Genomic DNA, 19,897 nt, shown 5'->3' with positions numbered 1-19,897 from the left:
ATAATACTTTTACTGGATTAACAAAAGGACAATGTGTGAGATAAGATATTCCATTTATCCACTATTCGACTCAAACAATTAGTTACTTAGAAGTGTAATAGACACCTGTTAAAAATGCAAATTGGAACATGAGATTGGATGCCAGTAAAATGTAAGTATACATCTATAAATAGTAATGTAGTTGATACAAAATATCTAATTTCTTACATGGAAGGAAACCAGTTGACGTATTCCTTAGTTTATAAGAAAAGCTATTCTTAGAAAAAGCTTTAACTTATTAGAGGCATTTAAAACATACATCATGTGTATTATTTGTATTAATGCCCAATACAAGACCAATACAAAAAAGGTCTTCATGTCAAAAAAAAAACTTGTTTAACAAAATGCTGGTGAATTTGTTTTGTACAACATTTTACATAGTACTGATAAGATGATTGGCAGTTTAACACAAACATGGTAGTCCATACTCCACATAGCAGTCTCCACTTTAAAGTTCTTTATAAAATAAAAAAAATGGTTGTTAACAGGCCCAGATAAACCCCAGCAAAGTTCCAAGGAAGGCTTTGCTGAATATGCAATTTGTTTAAAATTGTAGCATTTTAATTGTTTTAGTTAAAGATTTTTTACTTTTTGTTTTGTACACCATAAAAAAAAAAGAGTTGTGGAAACAGTGCCTCGTGGCTCATGAGTTGTTATTTAATAACAATAACATTTATATATATATATATATAAAAAAGTTGTATTCAGTTTTACACTACATACACTAAATTATTTAACTTGGCCTCTAAGTGTGATAGAAAGACACTCAGTTTGAGCAACACATTTTTAGAAGGTAAACAGAAAATAAGAAAAGGCACTGCTTCATTTCACAGCTAAACAAAGGGAGATATTTATCCTTAGAAAAAATAAGGTCCAGCAGAACACAACAATTAAGTCAAATTACAAATATATTGTCATGGATAAATGTATCAAAACAAACATTTCTTAGATGAATGTAAGTTACAGTTAAACATAGGCACATTTCATTCACTGCGTCAAACAAGCAAAACACAATATCAAAATTTATTAAGATGTTTGTTAATTGTGTACAATTTAATTACATATTGCTTCCGACTATGAAAAAAATGTTATGTTAAAGTAAATAACAGGTTTGATGTAAATCTCTAAACATGACTACAGTAAAGTGCTACTCTAAACTTGAAAAGTAATTAATATATAGCATCATCCTCTGATACTTCAATGAAAATGTTTCAGTTTATACTGGTTTCAAGGTAAACACAAGGATCTGGGATGGAGGAAATCTCATATTTACACCCATTTCAATATGCATAATAGACATTAGTTAAAACGTACATTAACAAAAAATATACATTACTTTGTTCTATTACACTATAAATGGAGAGATTTTAATATGAAACGTGCAATTCAATTAACTTGTAAGCCCATGCTCTATGCATTTACTGTATCAACTTTGAGGTTTTAAATGCAACACAATAATGGATAAGGTAGAACCCAAACACCACCTCTCATTTCAACATGTTTAAAACAACTCCTGTTCCATATCGTTTGAAAATTGATCACCTTGAGGTTCCGATTCTGGAGTCACAAACGTTCCGAACTGGGAAGATACATATTTGGGTTGATGGGGAAACCTCAAAACCTCAGTGTCTTGTGGCAATATTTCCCTTGCAATCTGCTTGATATTTATCACACAAGCCAATGTTTAGAAAATCAGATATTTATAATCCACTGACACAGCCAAAATGTAGTTTTCATTTCGAACTCTAGTGCTTTGGTTACCGATTTGATATCAGGCTCTACATTCTTGACTTCAATGTTGTGTGGACCTCATATGGCCATTTAGATCAGACGCTCCTCCTTTGGCAGCTTAAGAGCATCATTGGTCTCCACACGTGATCCAGTCTGTTCTTCGCTGCTTGGCCTATATGTGCCTTCTGTCTGCCTCTTCCCTCTTATGACACAGAAAACAATAAGGAAGACAGCCAGGATAACAGCCAGACCTCCAATAACACTGGGGGCCACAATAGCAGCTATGTTGACAGTCTGTAAAAAAAAAAAAAAAAAAAAAAAAAAAAAAGTAAAAGCATTAAGCCTATAGCCCATGAATGACATACCACATAAACACCATTTTGTTCACAAGCTTTTATCATGAACTTTTGAATAAATAAAGTTACACTAGTTTTTTCTTATCTTTATTTTCCTTTTTTAATTATATTTTCATCTAGTTATTCTGTAGTTAAAGGTAAAAACAAGGACTGCTGGAAAATTTAAATTTTTCATATTAATTTATATACATTTGTTCTTAAATCAGTCCATTTACTTGCCTCATTTGCAAGCTTATAAAAATGTGATCGTAATTATAAGATACGAGTTAGCGAAGCATAGGAATGCAACAAGTATAATGTTTGGCCAATGTTGGCCTGAGACATTGTGTCAACCTAAACCAAATTAAGGGCAATGTTGGCATGTTTGCTGATTGAGGATTAGTGTTGTTCATAAGTAAAAATACAAGTCCTACAGTGTTGTATCATCCATGCCTAGTCATGTATTCTGCGGCAGTGCCATCAGTTACAATCAAGGTTTAAGCTTGCATAAATTAAGAATGTAATTAGACCTACTAAAAGCTCTGGGGGAATAAATGTTAGTCCTGCTGTAAGGATGCATCAAATGATGAATGTTTGAAATTTAAGTCAATCATTTTGACTTGGTTTTCATTCCAATGCCTCAAGGCAGAATAATTAATCTACAAAATCAGCTAATACCTTCATATTTTAACAATGTATATTCTACAATTTATGTATTCAAATGTAAATAACTATAGTAGGGTGATATTTAATCTCAATAACACATTCAACAAAACTAAAATCAAAGGAAAGTTATATATAGAAAAAGTGTATGCATTGATGCACACATGCACGCACTCTACCAGTCAAAAGTTTTAGAACACCCCTATTTTTCCACTTTTTATTGAAATCTAAGCAGTTCAAGTCCAGTGAATTAAGTTTAGGTTACCAAAAACTGAAAAGTAATGTACATTTCAGAGTTACATACTGTGTTACTACACCCTCTTAAGCATTATCTGGCAGTGTTACGCTCAGCTCCTGTGCATAGAAGTTACACTGTATTCCTACAATGCGCACATCATTAGAAAGCTTATTCTCTTGGCTACCAGCGCATTTCATTCTCAAACACATCAGATTTACAGTTTCTGTGATGCATGCTGTCATGGGGTTAATGTGCAATTCCAATTACGTAAAATTGTTGTGTATTAGTACACTGTAAACAGAGATTTCCAACTTGACATTTTGAGCTCTCTACGTGTGTGTGTTGCTTCTATCAAAACATGGATGGTCTTGTTTTGATCAGTAGACTGTCTGGTTCCAGAATATTTGTTCCAGAGTTTTTGCGAGATATATCATGGAATCGCTTCACAACTTTAGAAAACTGAGAAGTGAACGAATAGCGGGGGGGGGACGGGGGACGTGCGGACAAAGTGACAACTGGGATGAAGAAGTGACAAGATGGGTGGAGGGGGGACCTCTGACTCGTGGGGCAAGGGGCATGAAGCAATCCTTGGCTATGCTAAAGGCCCAGAACAAACTACTAAACACAAGTACAACATAGCTACTTTTAGCAAGCTACTGCCCAACACAGCCTGTAAATAATTTGTTATCCTACATGTGTCTCAGTAGCTAGTACAGTTCAGCTAAAGCAAGTAATATTAAAGAAATGTACACATTAAGCTCCGACTAATAAGAACAAAAACATTTATGATGCTTATTTGTGTTCAATCAATAAATGGATGAGTTTAAACAAAAGACAGCTGTCCCTCTATGTTACAAAATAAGTTTAAAGCCCTATTTTATCTTTGATATTGACAAAGTATCAAACTGAATGTTAAATCAATTCAGAGGGTATTGTCTTACTCAATTGTACAATTTATTAAACTAAAATAGATCATATTACTCTACCTTAAAAAAAAAAAACTGAACAGGCAGTAAATATTGTTTGACGAACCTCAGGTGTAGTAGTTGAATTGGTATCCATTCCTGGAAACAGAAGACAGTTGTAACATGTTATTCATGGCAATATACACAACAGAACATGACACAGAAATGGGCAAGACACAGATGACCGTGGAACTGTGTGAAAGATGTACAAAAAATGTATAAAAAGTTGAAGTTAAAATGTTTTTACTCCCTCTAGAATGCCCCTGTATGACTAAACTGTGTGACTAAACAGATGAGATTGTCTTCTAAACTGAAGCACACGTTAATTCTCTACAGAATCTATCTTTAAGAGACCTCTGTTAGATTTTATAGATGTAAATTGACAATAAACCCCCACAGACAAGATACTCACATAGTTGCAGAAACACATGTGGTTGCATAACCCCATTACATAGTCTTTTTAAGTATTTTTGGGTTTGCTATATCTAATTGTAAGACTTACAAATTAGATGTAGATTTAGAAAAACAAGTCTGAAGGGAATGGAGTTGAAGGAAAACTGTCAGAACAGAATAGACCCTTACTTACATATTCTGCGATTCACCCATGACAATTATTTGAAACAAACCTTTACATTTTACAGTCATTTAGAGAAGTTTAACTTAAGCAATAAGTATTTCCTTAAGCAATCAACGGTGCCATTAGACTACCTTATGATATGATAGGTCTAGATTTCTAAAAAGCAGTTTATAAACCAAGGTTCATTCCCAGGCACTGTACAATGTTACTATTATAATATGTTTTGTTTATATACCTTTCCAATTCCACTCTACAGCTCAAATTCCAAATAAAAATATTATAATTTAGAGCATTTATTTGCAGAAAATAACCTCAAAACTGTCAAAATAACAAAAAAGATGCATTATTCAAGGTTTGACAACTGCAAAGAAAATAAGATCATATTCATTTTTAAACAACACAATACTACATTTCTTAACTTAGGCAGAGTTCAGAAAACAATATTTGGTGGAATAACCCTGATTTTCAATCACAGCTTTCATGCGTCATGGCATGCTCTCCACCAGTCTTTCATTTTGATGTTGGGCGACTTTATGGCACTGCTGGCGCAAAAATTCAAGCAGCTCGGCTTTGTTTGATGGCTTGTGACCATCCATCTTCCTCTTGATCACATTCCAGAGGTTTTCAATGGGGTACAGGTCTGGAGATTGGGCTGGCCATGACAAGATTTTGATCTGGTGGTCCTCCATCCACACCTTGATTGACCTGGCTGTGTGGCATGGAGCATTGTCCTGCTGGAAAAGCCAAGCCTCAGAGTTGGGGAACATTGTCACAGCAGAAGGAAGCAAGTTTACTTCCAGGACAACCTGGTACATCGCTTGATTCATGCGTCCTTCACAAAGACAAATCTGCCCGATTCCAGCCTTGCTGAAGCACCCCCAGATCATCACCTATCCTCCACCAAATTTCATAGTGGGTGCATGACACTGTGGCTTGCAGACCTCTCCAGGTCTCCGTCTAACCATTAGATGACCATGCGTTGAGCAAAGCTGAAAATTGGACTCCGAGAAGATGCTCTTACTCCAGTCCTCTACGGTACAATCCTTATGGTCTTTTGCAAACCTCAGCCTGGCTCTTCTTTGCTTCTCATTGATGAAGGGCTTTTTTCTAGCTTTGCACAACTTCAGCCCTGCCCCTAGGAGCCCGTTTCGAACTGTCCTCTCCGTGCACTTCACCCCAGCTGCCATTTGGCATTCTTTTTGCAGGTCACTTGATGTCATCATGAGTGACATTCGAATGAGTTGGCGGTCATCCTGGTCAGTGGAGAGTTGTTTTCACCCTCTGCCGATCTGTAGCTTTCTGAATGTTTGCTGCTTGACCTTGTTCTTATGAACTGCCATCTTTGACATTTTAAGGATGGAAGCAACCCGGCCCTCGCTGTATCCCTCTGCCAGTAAAGCCAGAATTGAACCCTTTTCCTCACTCAAAACTTTCCTTTTCAACTCTTTTGGATGGTCAATAGTGATTTTTTTATTCCAATTACTTTTTAGGTACTACTAGCACTGTTTTTACCATCCAGCTGGTCCTATTGCAAGAGGATAGTGATGACAACAGCAGTGGTTTTTATACTTTTCCTCATTAAATAAGATTTGGTTCAGGTGATCACATAATCAGTACCTCATTCAGTAGAATGAGGTGTACCCGTGTTGAAATTCAACAGTCACTGGAATGGAATGGCTGCCATACATGTAGAGATGCTGATTTAAGAAAATAAATTCAGTTGTCTAAATTTTTTCCAGAGCTGTATATCTCAGTCCTTCGTGCATAAAATACCACTGTTACCAGTATTACAGTTCCTGAAATTAAATGGCTTTGGGGACTTGAACCCAGATCCCTTCCCACAGCCTGTGCATTACCACATCAAACAAACCTCAAAAGTCTTGGGATGCATTTTTAAATAACAAGTAAAGAACTCCCTGTCAGGCATTTTCATCTCTTGAACAAGCCTGTGAAACGCACCAAACTGTTGATGCTTGCTATAGATCTCCTGCATATAGATTTTGCAATAATACAGAGCAGTTCAGGCATAATACATTTTACAAATTTAGAATTTGTATACGAGATACAACAGGAGATAAAATTTACTTTTTTGGCCACTAGCCACCGTGTCTGGTAGAAGGAAAAAACTTACCAGCCACTTGATATTTTTACCAGACAAAGGCAAACATCACCAGAAATACATGAAGGTGTATTAATGTGTCGTAAACATGTTAAAACAGGACATGAAGCTAATCGCTCACCTGTATAGACTAGACAGGTGCATATGAGGGAAAAGGATCTGGATAGAAAAACATGCTCCCACACAGTTTCTACTTGCAAGTGTTATAAGGCCTTTGATCAAAACATTGCCTTCTATTGAATTATAACACTTGCTAGTAGAGACTGTGCTGGAGCATCGTTTTCAAATTAATCAATCACATATGAAATAACATGGCAGCTAATGGGGATCTTTATAAACACCCTAAACTAACACATGAGAAGGGGTGTTATATGGTGACACATTGTCACTTGACTCCTCTTCACTGCTACTCCCTTCTCTGGGTTTCCGCGTGTCATTAAAAGTCATTACATTTCAAAGTATTTTTTAAGGCCCTTAAAAGTCATTAAAAGTAATTGTTTTTAAGCTACAATGTAAAAGTCTGTTTCTCTCTCTCATCTGCACTCTGACCACTACTCTCACACCAGCACATAACCGGACACCTGCCTTATCAGTTGAGAGTGCCAGGGCTGAGAGAGGTCCTTTGGATTGGGTAAAAGATATCTCTAGGAATGATGACAGACAGTGATGTCTTTTCCATTGGTCAATACGATGCACGACAGCATCGATGCAATGCAAACAAACCGCACGTTTCTCTTCAGCAGAATCTCAGCTACGCAGCAAAACATGCACGTCTCCATCGTTTCCCCATAAATTAATACGTTTTTTTAGAAGACTTATGGAAATGGCATAATAGCAGCATATCTGTCAACTCTCGTATTGTTACTGTTGCCTACATTATCACAACTTTTTATTGTCACAATTTCAAATTAACTATAAAGGTCGTGACTATTCGTTTATAAAATAATATTTTGCCATTACATCTGTAACTGACCGACCAATACCGACCAATATATTTTTCCTTTTAATTTTTATACATTTTCATTCAATTGCCAGTTTAGCAATGTGAGCTGCAACGAAAATGCCTTAACATTAGCGTCCTTTTGGCAATGTGTTCCAGTCACAACAGCGAAATACAAAATGTACAAGACCTATATAGCTAGTTAATTTATACAATCTACTTGACTAAACGATTGGCTTTTCCTCTCCACACCACACTCGGACTGCCAGTCTACGATCAGAAACATAACTGTGCGCTCGAGTTCCAGCGAATACAGAATAAAGAGCAATAGCTGGCTGTGTGTGTGTTTAATGTGTTTGTTGCTCCTCTTTCCTTATCTGTCATTGGTAGTTTTGCCGAAGGGTGTTTGGCTTTTAGGTGGGTTAACATACCAGCTGTAGATGTGGTAGTTTCATTGCACTGCACATATTATACACGTATGTGCTTCTCTGTAAGGAAGAAGGCGTGTTGTAGCGCAGATTTCCGCAGATTTACAGAATAGCACTGATTGTGCGTGTATGAACTTTGTCAACGCAACAATTACAATTCGAGAACACTTTGATACCAACACTACAACGTCAAATGAATTCGTATTTTGAAACATATCGACCAATACGCTAGGAGTAATTAAAACAAGACAAGTTCCTTTTTGGCTACCCGCCAAAGTGGCTGGTAAAATTGACAGATTTACCCGCCACTGGCAAAATCTATCCGCATTTGGCGGGTGTTAATTTTATTCCGAGATACAGTAAGCAATATATCCTAGATTGTAAAAGCTGATAAATGCAGACAAAATGTTAAGTCACAGTTAAAAACTAAGGGAGAGGGAGCAAAGGGGAAATCAAAATAAACAATACAAGTGCTAGTAATGCAAATGCAAGAGTATGACAAAACGTTGTAGAAGTACAATCTTACAGGAGAATGAAAGACTAAAATTACAAGTACAGTCTGAAAAGATGCGTCGAGTAATCGCCGGAAGGAAGTCAGGAACTCTGTTGTTCTAACTTCAGTGGGAAGGTCGTTCCAACACTTAGGGGCCAGCGATGAGAAGGAGCGGTCTCTGGAGGAAGGGGAGTGGAGAGGAGGCAGAGTTAGTCTTGTGGCACCAGAAGATCGCAGCGGTCTGGTGGGGATGTATGGAGAGATGTGGGGTCTGAAGGTAACTCGGTGCAGTGTGGTCGAGACAACGGTAATTGAGGGTCAGTGTCTTGAACTGAATGCGTGACGGTATCAGGAGCCAGTGGAGGGAGCGGAGCAGTGTGTGCGAATCGGGGATAATGTCTTCTGCTGCTTTCATTCTGAAGAGAGGCAAGAACCAGATTAACTGCTGTCCCCAAGAAGGTCAGTGTGTGTGTTCCTCTGCTGCCCCTTTTGGCGAGTTCAGGGTCAGCCCTCTGTTGCACTTGTCAGCCAGCACTTCCTCAGCTGGCTCTCCGATGTGGAGGCCTCATTGCTCCAGATGTCGGGATCTCTCAACACTCTCCACCATGCTGTTGCACAAGTTGAGAGGACTCTGGCATGCTGGCCTTAAAGACCCAGATGTCAGAATTAAAGGATTTTATGAATAACCAATACATTACTTAATTTATCCTGTCCTCTGTGGTGGACCGGAGGACTTCTACACCTGCACTCTGCAGAAGCTCCTGCTGTCCACCTTCTGCCGGCGCCCGCCCCCATGCAGCCATTGGTTCCCCCTATGGTGATACATCCTGGACATACAGAGTCGGAGAGCTCTCACTATCCACAGTGGCATCAATTTCTGGGATGGCTTCAGGATGTTGCGACTCAGAAACCTCAGAGGAAAAGACAGAGGTTCCCGGTGATGGATTCTGCCTTCGTGGTTATGGCCTCCTCCCCCACCCCCATTCTCCACTACACCACAGGATTTCAAATATGTGTAGGTTTTTTTTTTTTTTTTTCCCCCATTAGTTGAATTCACAACATCTACACTCTGACTAGTCTTTTTTTTTAAGCTATGTTACCATCTGCTGAAAATATCCTTTCTGCTGAAGTCGATGTTGCCATTATGTACAACATGTCCTTTCATAATTGGGACAATGCTGGAGAATGTGAGGCATGTTGTGGTGGCATGCAAGGCTTCCACCAACATGCCTCGCATTCTGTGACAGATAGTTTGGGTTCTTGCAAAGTTACATCATACTCAGACTGAGGTTCCTTGACTTCCATACCTACTTCCCCAAACAAACTGCTGTGGTCATGTATTGCTTTCTTTTGACCACTGGTATTCTTCAAATGGCCATTGCATAATAGTCACTGACAGTAACTGATGCCTCACTTCCTAAATCCTAACAGTACCTGAGGCCCCAGGTAGAGCAGTATTTGGCAGCTTTGGGTTGCGTGCTCTGGACTCTTTTGACTATTCTTTTTTGAACATCAGAGATCCACAAGTAGTAAACACAGTAGGGGAGAATAAGGATCAGTAATAAGAATACCATATTTAAAATATATTATTAAATCAACTATCCTAACCTAGTGTGTTAACACAGGTAAGCTTGATATGAACTATAGCTTTTAAATGCTGTCCTGTGCACTAAACACCATAGTTAGGGAAAAAAAAAAAACACTGAAAACATAACACTACTGGTCTACTTTCCATTCAGCTAAAATGTTCATATTTATTACCTAGAATATTCTGTCTACAGACATTAGAGAGAGATGCACCTCCAATCAAAAGGTGGCTTTGGTTTTATGTAGGGAAATATTTGTAAGGAAAAAAAAAAAAAAAAAATGAAATTGAAGTTGCCCCCCCCCACTTACAGCACAAACGATAAATTCCATATCATTCATTTGTGCTACATTTGTGCTGCTTTGGTTTTGAAGATATTAACATTTATTTTCGGCAAGTGACATCACTAAACACCCCCCACAACAGAAACAAACCAAATATACCGCTTTCGTTTGTGCCTGTTTGTGCCATTGAAACTGTTTAAACTAATGTTTCAGCTATTCTAATATTAAAGATATAACAAAATTAAATTGTAATTACATTTGTGCTGAAACTCATATTGCATATAAAAAACAAACACAGTAGGCTACAGTCCTAGTACTAACAGGATCAGATCCAGGCTCACTAGATCCGAATCATGAAAAGGCTTTGCACGAAGCAGATCAAGATCCGGCAGCACCGATGCGAGTGTTTGATCCGGATATTGTGCAGCGCTGGGGTGACTATGAGTCTCCTATTAAACCAACTGCCTGACTGGTGTTGTATCTGAACGTGGCTCTACAGCTACAATGAAAGAGTGAATAATACAACCTTAACAAAACTACCGTGATCCGGCTCCGATTTTGATCTTGATCTCAATTGTGTTGTACTAAACGGATCAGAGCTCCAACCTGATCACCATTCATGCAAATTAACAGTGAAGGATTGTAGTTGGCAACATCATGCTGTGGGGATGCTTCTCATCAGCAGGGACTGTGCATCTTGTTAAACTTTAAGGAAGAATGGATGGAGCAAAATACAGGGAAATACTAAAAGAGATCCTGTTTCAGTCAGCTAAAAATCTTGAAGCAGGTCAATGATCCCAAGCACAAGGCTAAAGCAACACTTTTTGTCCTTCAGTCACTCCAAGGTGAATATGGCCCAGTCAAAGTCCTGATCTCAATCCAATTGAGAATCTGTGGTAGTATTTGAAAATGTTGGTCCACAAAGCACTGTACAACCAACCTGAACAACCTGGAGAAAATCTGCAAAGAAGAATAGGCCAAAATCACTCTGACACTGTATGCAAGGCTGGTACATACATACCTACCACAAAAGACTTAAATTGCAGCGGAAAGTGGCTGTATCAAATATTAACGTGGTGGTTGAATATTTCACATTAGCTGGGTCACCTTGTACAATAATTGAATTTGATTTTGTTTTAAAATAAAATATTAAACAAAACAAAATGTCAATGTACCATTTGTAATTAAGTAATATGAGAGAATTGGTTAGGGGTCTGAATACTTTTGCAAGGCACTGTACATTAGAATTAAAAGCCTCTACAAGAAAACTAAACCAGTGGAATAACCAGAAATTTTTTTTTTTTTTAAGATTATAGTCTTCATTTCCTCAAACACATCAAGTTAACCTTCATTCCTGATTCGAACGGAGGTGAATTGTAGAGCTGAGACTGACAGATTTTTAGTATCGATATAACCTTGAAGAATTTACCATCTTGTTGTTCTGAAATTCTTTAAGTAGAAAGACTCTTCAAATTCACATTCCAATTCTGTTCTATTGTTCGATCGATGTGCAAATAACTCCATTGCAAATGGTCTTTTTAAAGGGTTATAAAGTTGCCAACTTAAAATCATGACTAAAAGAAGCATCTGAAATACGCTTAAGATTTAAATAAATATTTAAAATAATTCTATGTAAATAACTCAATGATGCAAAGTTTTTAAGTGTGCTTTAAGTTATGTTGTGTGTTGAGGTTCCATGCCAAAAATACCAACATGTTGACTTTGCCTGGCTTAAACTATGATTGCATCGGAGTTGCAATGTTTCACTATTTGTTTTAAAAAACACTCTGAAATGGGAGCCTAATACTATTAGTAGTAATATCTGATGACATTATCAAAGCAAACAAAGCATCCCAACCTAACATAAGAATACGAAATACTGAAACAAAACAATTCCTATTATTTATGTATTAGCAGATGCCCTTGTCCAGGGGGACTTACATTTTTATATATCATTGTAGGCTATATTTTGTATTTTCATGTTTAATAGTTTTGCAACATACGAGACTCATGGGAGAGTATTTAACAGAATAAGTATTTAATTAGAATAAAATAATGCAAAATAATAACGGTACAGAGAGCCGACACTTAATGGCCCTAAATAAAGCGACTTGTGCTCATGCGGTTATTAAGTATATATACACACACACGCTCAAATTTGTTGGTACCCTTACAGCTCACTGAAATAATGCTTCATTCCTCCTGAAAAGTGATGGAAAAAAGCTATTGCATCATGTATATTTGCATGCCTTTTGTCATAGAATGTCATAGAATAAAGCAAAGAAGCTGTGAAAAGAGATTAATTATTGCTCATTCTACAAAGATATTCTAAAATGGCCAGGACACATCTGTTGGTATCCCTTAGAAAATAATTAATAATTGGATTATAGTGACATTCCAAACTAATTAGTTTCTTTAATTAGTATCACACGTCTCCAATCTTGTAATCAGTCATTCAGCCTATTTAAATGGAGGAAAGCAAAGGAGATCAGAAAGAAAATAGACAAGCATGGTAAAGGTAAAGGCTACAAGACCATCTCCAAGCAGCTCGATGTTCCTGTGACAACAGTTATTATTATTAAATATTATTAAGAAATTCAAGGTCCATGGACTGTAGCCAGTCCCCCTGGGCACGGCCGCAAGAGGAAAATTGACCCCAGGCTGAACAAAGACAGTGCGAATGGCAGAAAAAGAACCAAGGATAACTGCAGATACAAGCTGAACTCCAAGGTGAAGGTACGTCAGTTTCTGATCGCACCATCCGTCGCTTTTTGAGCGAAAGTGGCCTCCCAGGAGGACTCCACTTTTGACAGAAAAACCTAAAAAAGCCAGACTGGAATTTGCTAAAATGCATATTGACAAGCCACAATCCTTCTGGGAGAATGTCCTTTGGACAGGAACTTTTTGGCAAGTCTCATCAGCTCTATGTATGCAGACAAAAAAGGTTTCAAAGAAAAAACACCATACCTACAGTGAAACATGGAGGAGGCTCGATTATGTTTTGGGGGTGCTTTGCTGCACCTGGCACAAGTGCCTTGAATCTGTGCAGGGCACAATGAACTCTCAGGACTATCAAGGCATTCTGGAGCGAAACGTACTGCCCAGTGTCAGAAAGCTCTGTCTCAGTCGCAGGTCATGGGTCCTCCAACAGGATAATGACCCAAAACACACAGCTAAAAGTACCCAAGAATGGATAAGAACAAAACATTGGCCTGTTCTGAAGTGGCCTTCTATGAGACCTGATCTGAATCCTATTGAACATCTATGGAAAGAGCTGAAAAGCTATGCAGTCTGGAGAAGGCACCCATCAAACCCGAGACAGCTGCAGCAGTTTGCTCAGGAAGAGTGGGCCAAACTACCTGTTAACATTGAGAGCTACAGAAAACAGTGACTAAAGGTTGTGCAACAAAATATTAGGTTGAGGGTCCCATTATTTTTGTCCATGCCATTTTAATTTGTTTTATTATTTACAATATTATGTTGAAAAACAAAATCAAAAGCAAAGTCTGATTTCTATTAAATATGGAATAAACAATGGTGGATGCCAATTACTTTTGTCAGTTTCAAGTTATTTCAGAGGAAATTGTGCATTCTTCGTTTTTTGTGGAGGGGTACCAAGAAATTTGAGCACGTGTAGGTAGATATATATACACACACTTTTTTTTTTTTTAAAACATCACCAGTATTGACAAATAGTTTGTCACCACAGCAAGGCAGTATAATGTTTCCTTTAACAGCCCTAGTGAATTGTGAAGAATATTTGAGTCTCACTATGATTCACTGGAGTCCCAGAGGCTTGGTAATGGCTTTGTAACCCTTTCCAGACTAATATATCGACAACTTTTTCTCATCTCTTCCAGAATTTATTTTGATCGCAGCATAGTGTGCTGCTTGTTGAGACCTTGTAGGCTACTTCTTATTGATGGTAAGGTTCAATACAAGTCATGTTTAGATTCAACAGTGCTGGCAGTAATCAAGCCTGGGTGTGTCTGCTCCAATTGAATCCAAAGATCATTTCAATTTGGTTAATGGGTTCACTGAGTAACTAAGGGGGGAATTACTTCTTCACACAGGGCCAGTTAGTGTTGGATAATTAAATTTATTTAAGGAATAAAGTTATCATTTAAACACTGAATTGTGTGCTTACCTGGGTTCTCTGTCTTATATTTTGTATGGAAATCTAAAACCATTCAGTGTGACAAATATGCAAAAATGGAGGAAATCAGGAAGTGGGCAAATAATTTTCCATGGCACTGAATATAAACACAGCCCTGGATAAGGGCGTCTGCCAAGAAATAAAAAATAATAATAACATACAAATCTACCAAAAGTACTACATATTAAAATCATGTCTTCAGACCATATATATTTTAATGCATAGCAGTTTTGAGCAAAAGCATGCTGCACTTGTCTATTCAGTTAATCTGACTACTAATGATTAGAAAAATTACAAAAAACATTGTACTCACCAGCTGTCCGAAGTGACTGAAGGATAAGGATAATGCATAAGGCTGCCAGCTTTTGAGACTTCATTTTTATTATAGACATTTAATGAAATGGGAAGCCATTTCAGTTAGTGTTTCATATTAAAAAAAAAAAAAAAAGTCACACAGTCCTTGGATTGCTCTGTCCACTTCTTCGGTTAAAAAATATAGGTCATGGAAGACTTGTATTGTTGCGTATTCCTTAAAAAAAAAGAATTGTGTCTTCCCCCTACAAACAAAGAAAATACATTAGTACCCAAATTGTTTAAAACATTGTTAACTTAACTTAACTATGTATTAAGCATTGTTATTTTTTCAATAATGTTATCAAGTCATAATTTATCTCATATAGACGAGTGGAGATTTTAAATAATGGAACCTCAGACACCATGCATTGTGTTTACAAGGGGGACAGGAGACTGACTAAAATCTAACACTCATTCACAAAGTTACTCGTTTCAAAACTATTATGCATTCATTAAAAACATGTAACCTGCACTACAATGTTAGTTTTTGTAAATATCCCGACTATAAAAGCCCAGATCTAATACAAATTTGAACTGAGCTTCCTTAACAGCTGTTTTAGATCTGACATTTTCTTGCAATGCATGGAAGAATTTAAATATAAACTTAATTCACTCTAAATCTAACCTTTAACCAATGACTCATCATTTCAGACAGAATTGTACACCTTCAATTATCTATGCATTCTCAGTGAATCCTGACTAGCATCTTCTATAGGGCAAGCTGAGACAGATTATATCACAATGCACCTAGCTTAGTCATGCTATATACCTGGAACAAAACATTAACACTCCCTGGATGTTGTTGCAAATGCAAATAAATAATTAAATGATGGGTAAATTAATGCATGCATCCTGCATCTCAATTCATGATTCATCAACCAACTTGCTGTGTGTGGTACTGGAACTAGAACACAAAGTAATAAAACTGCATACAATTATTTTACTATTAAAAGCATGATCTCATCTTTATAGAAAAAAGGTGCTTTTAAAAAGCAGATACTGCTTGATGTTAATATCACTGTACTGTCTACAATTATATTGAGTCAATACTAAAATGTTTAATATCTCAAACATTCACATTGTCTTCACACAGTTTTACACCAGAAGTCGCTTTTTTTATCCTGTTTTTAGAATAACTCAAATTTAAGTTGGTATGGTTGACTTACAGTAGTTACACCAACATCCTTACATTTGCGGATAAAATGGGATTGCCCTACATTTGAAAACATGGAATAAAAATATAATTAATATCATGATAATTCATCTTCGGTTTTGTGTGCATGTTTTTATTTGGTTTTGTAATGACACATTTTATCATGCTGCTTGTTTCTTTTATGAAGAGCAACACAAATGACAATGTCAGAACTTAAATAGGTCAACACAGTCCATAAGACATTCCATCTTATCAAACATAATAAGACACCATTGATAGAATTCAAGTTTACAAACTTAAATTTGTAATGAACAACTTAACATAAACATGCATGCAAACACCTACATTTTTATTCAGCTCCTTAACTACAACCCCTTTACCACCTTAGAGTTAGGCATGTCAAGTTGCAGTTTTATCAAACCACCTACAAATACCTATTTGTTCAGAATGTATTTATTTTCAATATTAACATTTATTGCAAACTGAAAACTCAGCTTTTACAATCTCATTATATATACCATAATTTAGATATTATTCTGTATAAATTCAAACGAATGGTGTGCTTTACTTAAGTCTAGAAATGATTAATGTTTTAATGTTACAAGGCCAAGCTAAGGTCCAGCAGAAATATACAAACTACTGCAGACAATTAAGCTGCCCTAATCTGTAACCAATCTTCCATTAATTAACCAATGACGTTAACTTCAGTTGTCACTTGTATACGCATATTGTTACGTTTTTACAACTTTGTGTTATATTTGTTTAAGGGTTTATTTAAACTTGGGTCAAGTGAAAATTGTTCACATACCAAACAAACACAAGTTTCATGGCCTTCTGTTTGCATTTTCAAAGTCTGAACTTTAAACTGAACGCTACGGCACAGATCAATAAAAGTACAAAACTACAGGATGCGAAAGAAGGATGCTAACCTCCCCCCAAACATTTTATAACGTGAACTAAACCTATGATTACCTCATTGATACAGTGAAAAACTGCAGCATGCTGTGTTCATTTGTAATCTCTTTATAATCAATATCTGCTTATAGTCAATAAAAAATAAACGAAGTTGTGCCATTGACAATCTAAACGTGTTTTACTATAAAGATAAACAAAATGCTATTTCTTTATAGTAAGGATCATCCAATGTTAGAATACAATTAGCGTCTCCTTTTCTTTTTCCCCAGTGTTTGTTAGTTAATATTTAAGCCTTCTACAATCTCAGAAAGAAAAAAAAGGCTTATTACTTGGATGATCTATGTAAAGCGGTGAGGTTTGTTAACCCCAGACTACCGCAAAAACGAAATTAACTTTAAATATAGATTAAACGGTCAGCGTTACACACCTTTCCACCAGCCTCCTCCACACGACTTTCAGCAGGAACTGCAGAGCGCCGCGGCACACGGTCACCAGCCGGTTAACGCCATACTAAACCTGGCCCATGTGATATTACAACAGGTACCTAAACCATACACAGCACAGGTATTACATAGAGCAGCTCACCTCTTCACATGATAGTCTTGTCGTTGCACCAGTATATATAAAAAAAGTACTTCCGAGAAACAAACAGGTCGCTTCCGTCTCACCTAATGAAGTCATGTAAATGAAACTAGTTTGAGGCCCATTCATAAAAATAGGCTAATAACTAACTATTTTTCTACTCAAAAGGCGAACCGCTTTTTTGCAAGGCATTGCATTTCTCAATATATTTGATTCAAAGCTATTTCTTGCACTTGTGATTGGTTTAGACTAAAAATACCTTACCTGTGTCTGTTTTTTTCTTCTCAGTTCTGCACTTCCTCCTTCACCAATCACGTGTCGTCGGTCTCGCATTACCCACCTGTAACGCAGCACCTGCCCGCGCCTGAGTGAGCCGCGCCTGCGCGCCTGCGCGCCGGCATACTTCAGCTGCTGGATAACGTTGTGCACGGACCATGCACACCATGCAACTTACTTAACAACCACGTTTGTAATTGATATGCATTTTTTTATTTTAAAAGACGTCATATTCTTTTTCAATCAAAAATTGTAATGAAGTTTACAGTACAATTAAAACGAGACTTGTTTCTTGTCAACCAGTAGTTCTTCATTAACATCTTATATCAACAGTATTACCCTTGTGATTGATTGACATTCAACCTTGTGGACAATGTTGTTGTTGTTGTTGAGTTTGTCTTTGGTTATTCTGTACTGTCCATTAAAAAAACACAATACACTAAGTGTTACAGGCATAATAATATGTGATTAATGGATGGTTCAGGGTGGTACCAATTAGTACTAATATAGGATTATTGGTTTACTGAAATGCATGGAAAATCAGTTATTTCCCTTTCTCAGTTTTGGAAATAGAAGCTGTCTGTTGAACACAAGTAGGTATATAGGATTATTATTGACCACTGGACTTTGATTTTCCACAGGGAAACACAGTAGAATCAAGAAAATGTAATTGTAGGACATGGGGCTCTATTAAGATGCAAAATCTGTTATAATTAATGGATTACCAATGATATATGAACTGATTGTGATTAATCAAAAACAATATGTTTTTTATAACTGAGTTTAGTTTTACATCAAAAGTGTGTTTTCCATAATTAGAAAATCCTGTAAAAAAATAAATAAAAGAAAATTATGTAATATTTCCACTTTGCAGAATGAAATCATATCAATCCCAGATTCACCTATGTAAAGCTATTATATACATTTACAAAATATATAACCACAAATAAAGGTAATGGAATCCAGCAAACAAATAGTACGGGGGGGCTATAATAAGAGTACAAATAATGAGAACACATACTGGAATGGATTCTTACTGGGCAGAACTAATTAGCTGGAGGTTACAGTCAGTCTGTATCAGGATACAAAACTGTATTGTAGGGAATCGAATACGATGCTTTATTATTACACAGTAAGTCATACATGACTCAGCATAATGGCAGCCTCCCTTATACATAAAGAGACCAAGTCTAGGCCATCCTCAGACTCCTTCTCTCCTAGCTTTAATCTCTCTCCTCTGTACCTCTCCTCTGAACTGCCCATGCACTCGTACAAGTTAAAGAGTATTTGTTCACCAAGTCTTGCATGAACTACTTAATCCTGTGTTAATTCTTAATGGTGCCCAGAAGTCATACAAAGGGATCATCACAATATAGAGTACTTTAAATTAACAAATTCTCCTTTATACTGTAGCACAGTATGTGGGGTGGTCTGTGACGGACTTCATATTAAGAAGCTTTGGAACCCCCTGATGGATCAAGCCTGTGACCTCAGGCCCCCATATAAGAGAAAATCCACAGATGCAACACACCTGCAGACAATAAAGAGCACTATAAAACGGAAACACCTGTTCTCTCTAATGGTAAAGTACCTGAGAGGAAATGCGAGAAGGGCAAGAGGAGAGCTATTTTAGTGAGCAAGCTGTGGAGAGGTAAGAGCGAAGCATTCACCATTGTTTAAAAGATATGACCATTATCTGTTTGAGGAACTGACTAGGCATTGACATTGTGTAAACGTTTAGGGAAACTGTTCAGTGGCCCTGAGATAAATAGGTACTTCTTTCCCACATTTAGTTAGGGCCCTACACTGTGGCTAGTTTTTGATACTCCTTGTACTGCCTTTTTCAAAGTTTAATTTCATGCCAGTTCACTCACCCAGATGAAACTGAAAGCCTTTTTAGCACTGTACTGACTGAAGTCCGACTAGAAGATTAAATGGTAAGCGGGCAATGTTTCAAAAGAATATATATTCTCAAATCTTGAGGAATATGGAAAACTCTCCTCACTCTATGATCAGGGATGTCAGACTCCAGTCCTTGGGGGGGGGGGACAGTGCATTAATAAA

The 19,897-nt window shown here is 37.1% G+C and overlaps 1 protein-coding gene across 12 annotated transcripts; it reads right to left on the bottom strand.

The window, feature by feature from the left end:
* Positions 1-578: 578 nt before the first annotated feature.
* LOC136752653 (protein crumbs homolog 3) lies at positions 579-17,927 on the bottom strand. Of its 12 annotated transcripts, none has more exons than XM_066708145.1 (6): positions 17,822-17,924; positions 17,403-17,519; positions 16,074-16,120; positions 14,867-15,110; positions 4,039-4,070; positions 579-2,064 (listed from the first exon to the last, which is right to left on the bottom strand). In XM_066708145.1, the coding sequence occupies exons 4-6, from the start codon at positions 14,943-14,945 to the stop codon at positions 1,861-1,863; spliced, it is 315 nt and encodes a 104-aa protein (XP_066564242.1). In that variant the 5' UTR covers positions 14,946-15,110; positions 16,074-16,120; positions 17,403-17,519; positions 17,822-17,924; the 3' UTR covers positions 579-1,860. The 12 variants fall into 12 exon arrangements, 7 of the variants coding, with proteins under 7 accessions (XP_066564242.1, XP_066564243.1, XP_066564247.1 ...); XM_066708146.1 differs by lacking the exon at positions 17,822-17,924 and adding an exon at positions 17,644-17,796; XR_010817331.1 differs by lacking the exons at positions 579-2,064; positions 4,039-4,070 and adding exons at positions 10,928-11,357; positions 14,545-14,682 and having other exon boundaries at positions 17,822-17,927.
* Positions 17,928-19,897: the final 1,970 nt, after the last annotated feature.

This window comes from Amia ocellicauda, chromosome 7, assembly GCF_036373705.1.
Source record: "Amia ocellicauda isolate fAmiCal2 chromosome 7, fAmiCal2.hap1, whole genome shotgun sequence".
Lineage (NCBI taxonomy): Eukaryota > Metazoa > Chordata > Actinopteri > Amiiformes > Amiidae > Amia > Amia ocellicauda.
The sequence above is the reverse complement of the archived record's forward strand: the minus strand, read 5'-3'. Positions and strand labels throughout refer to the sequence as shown.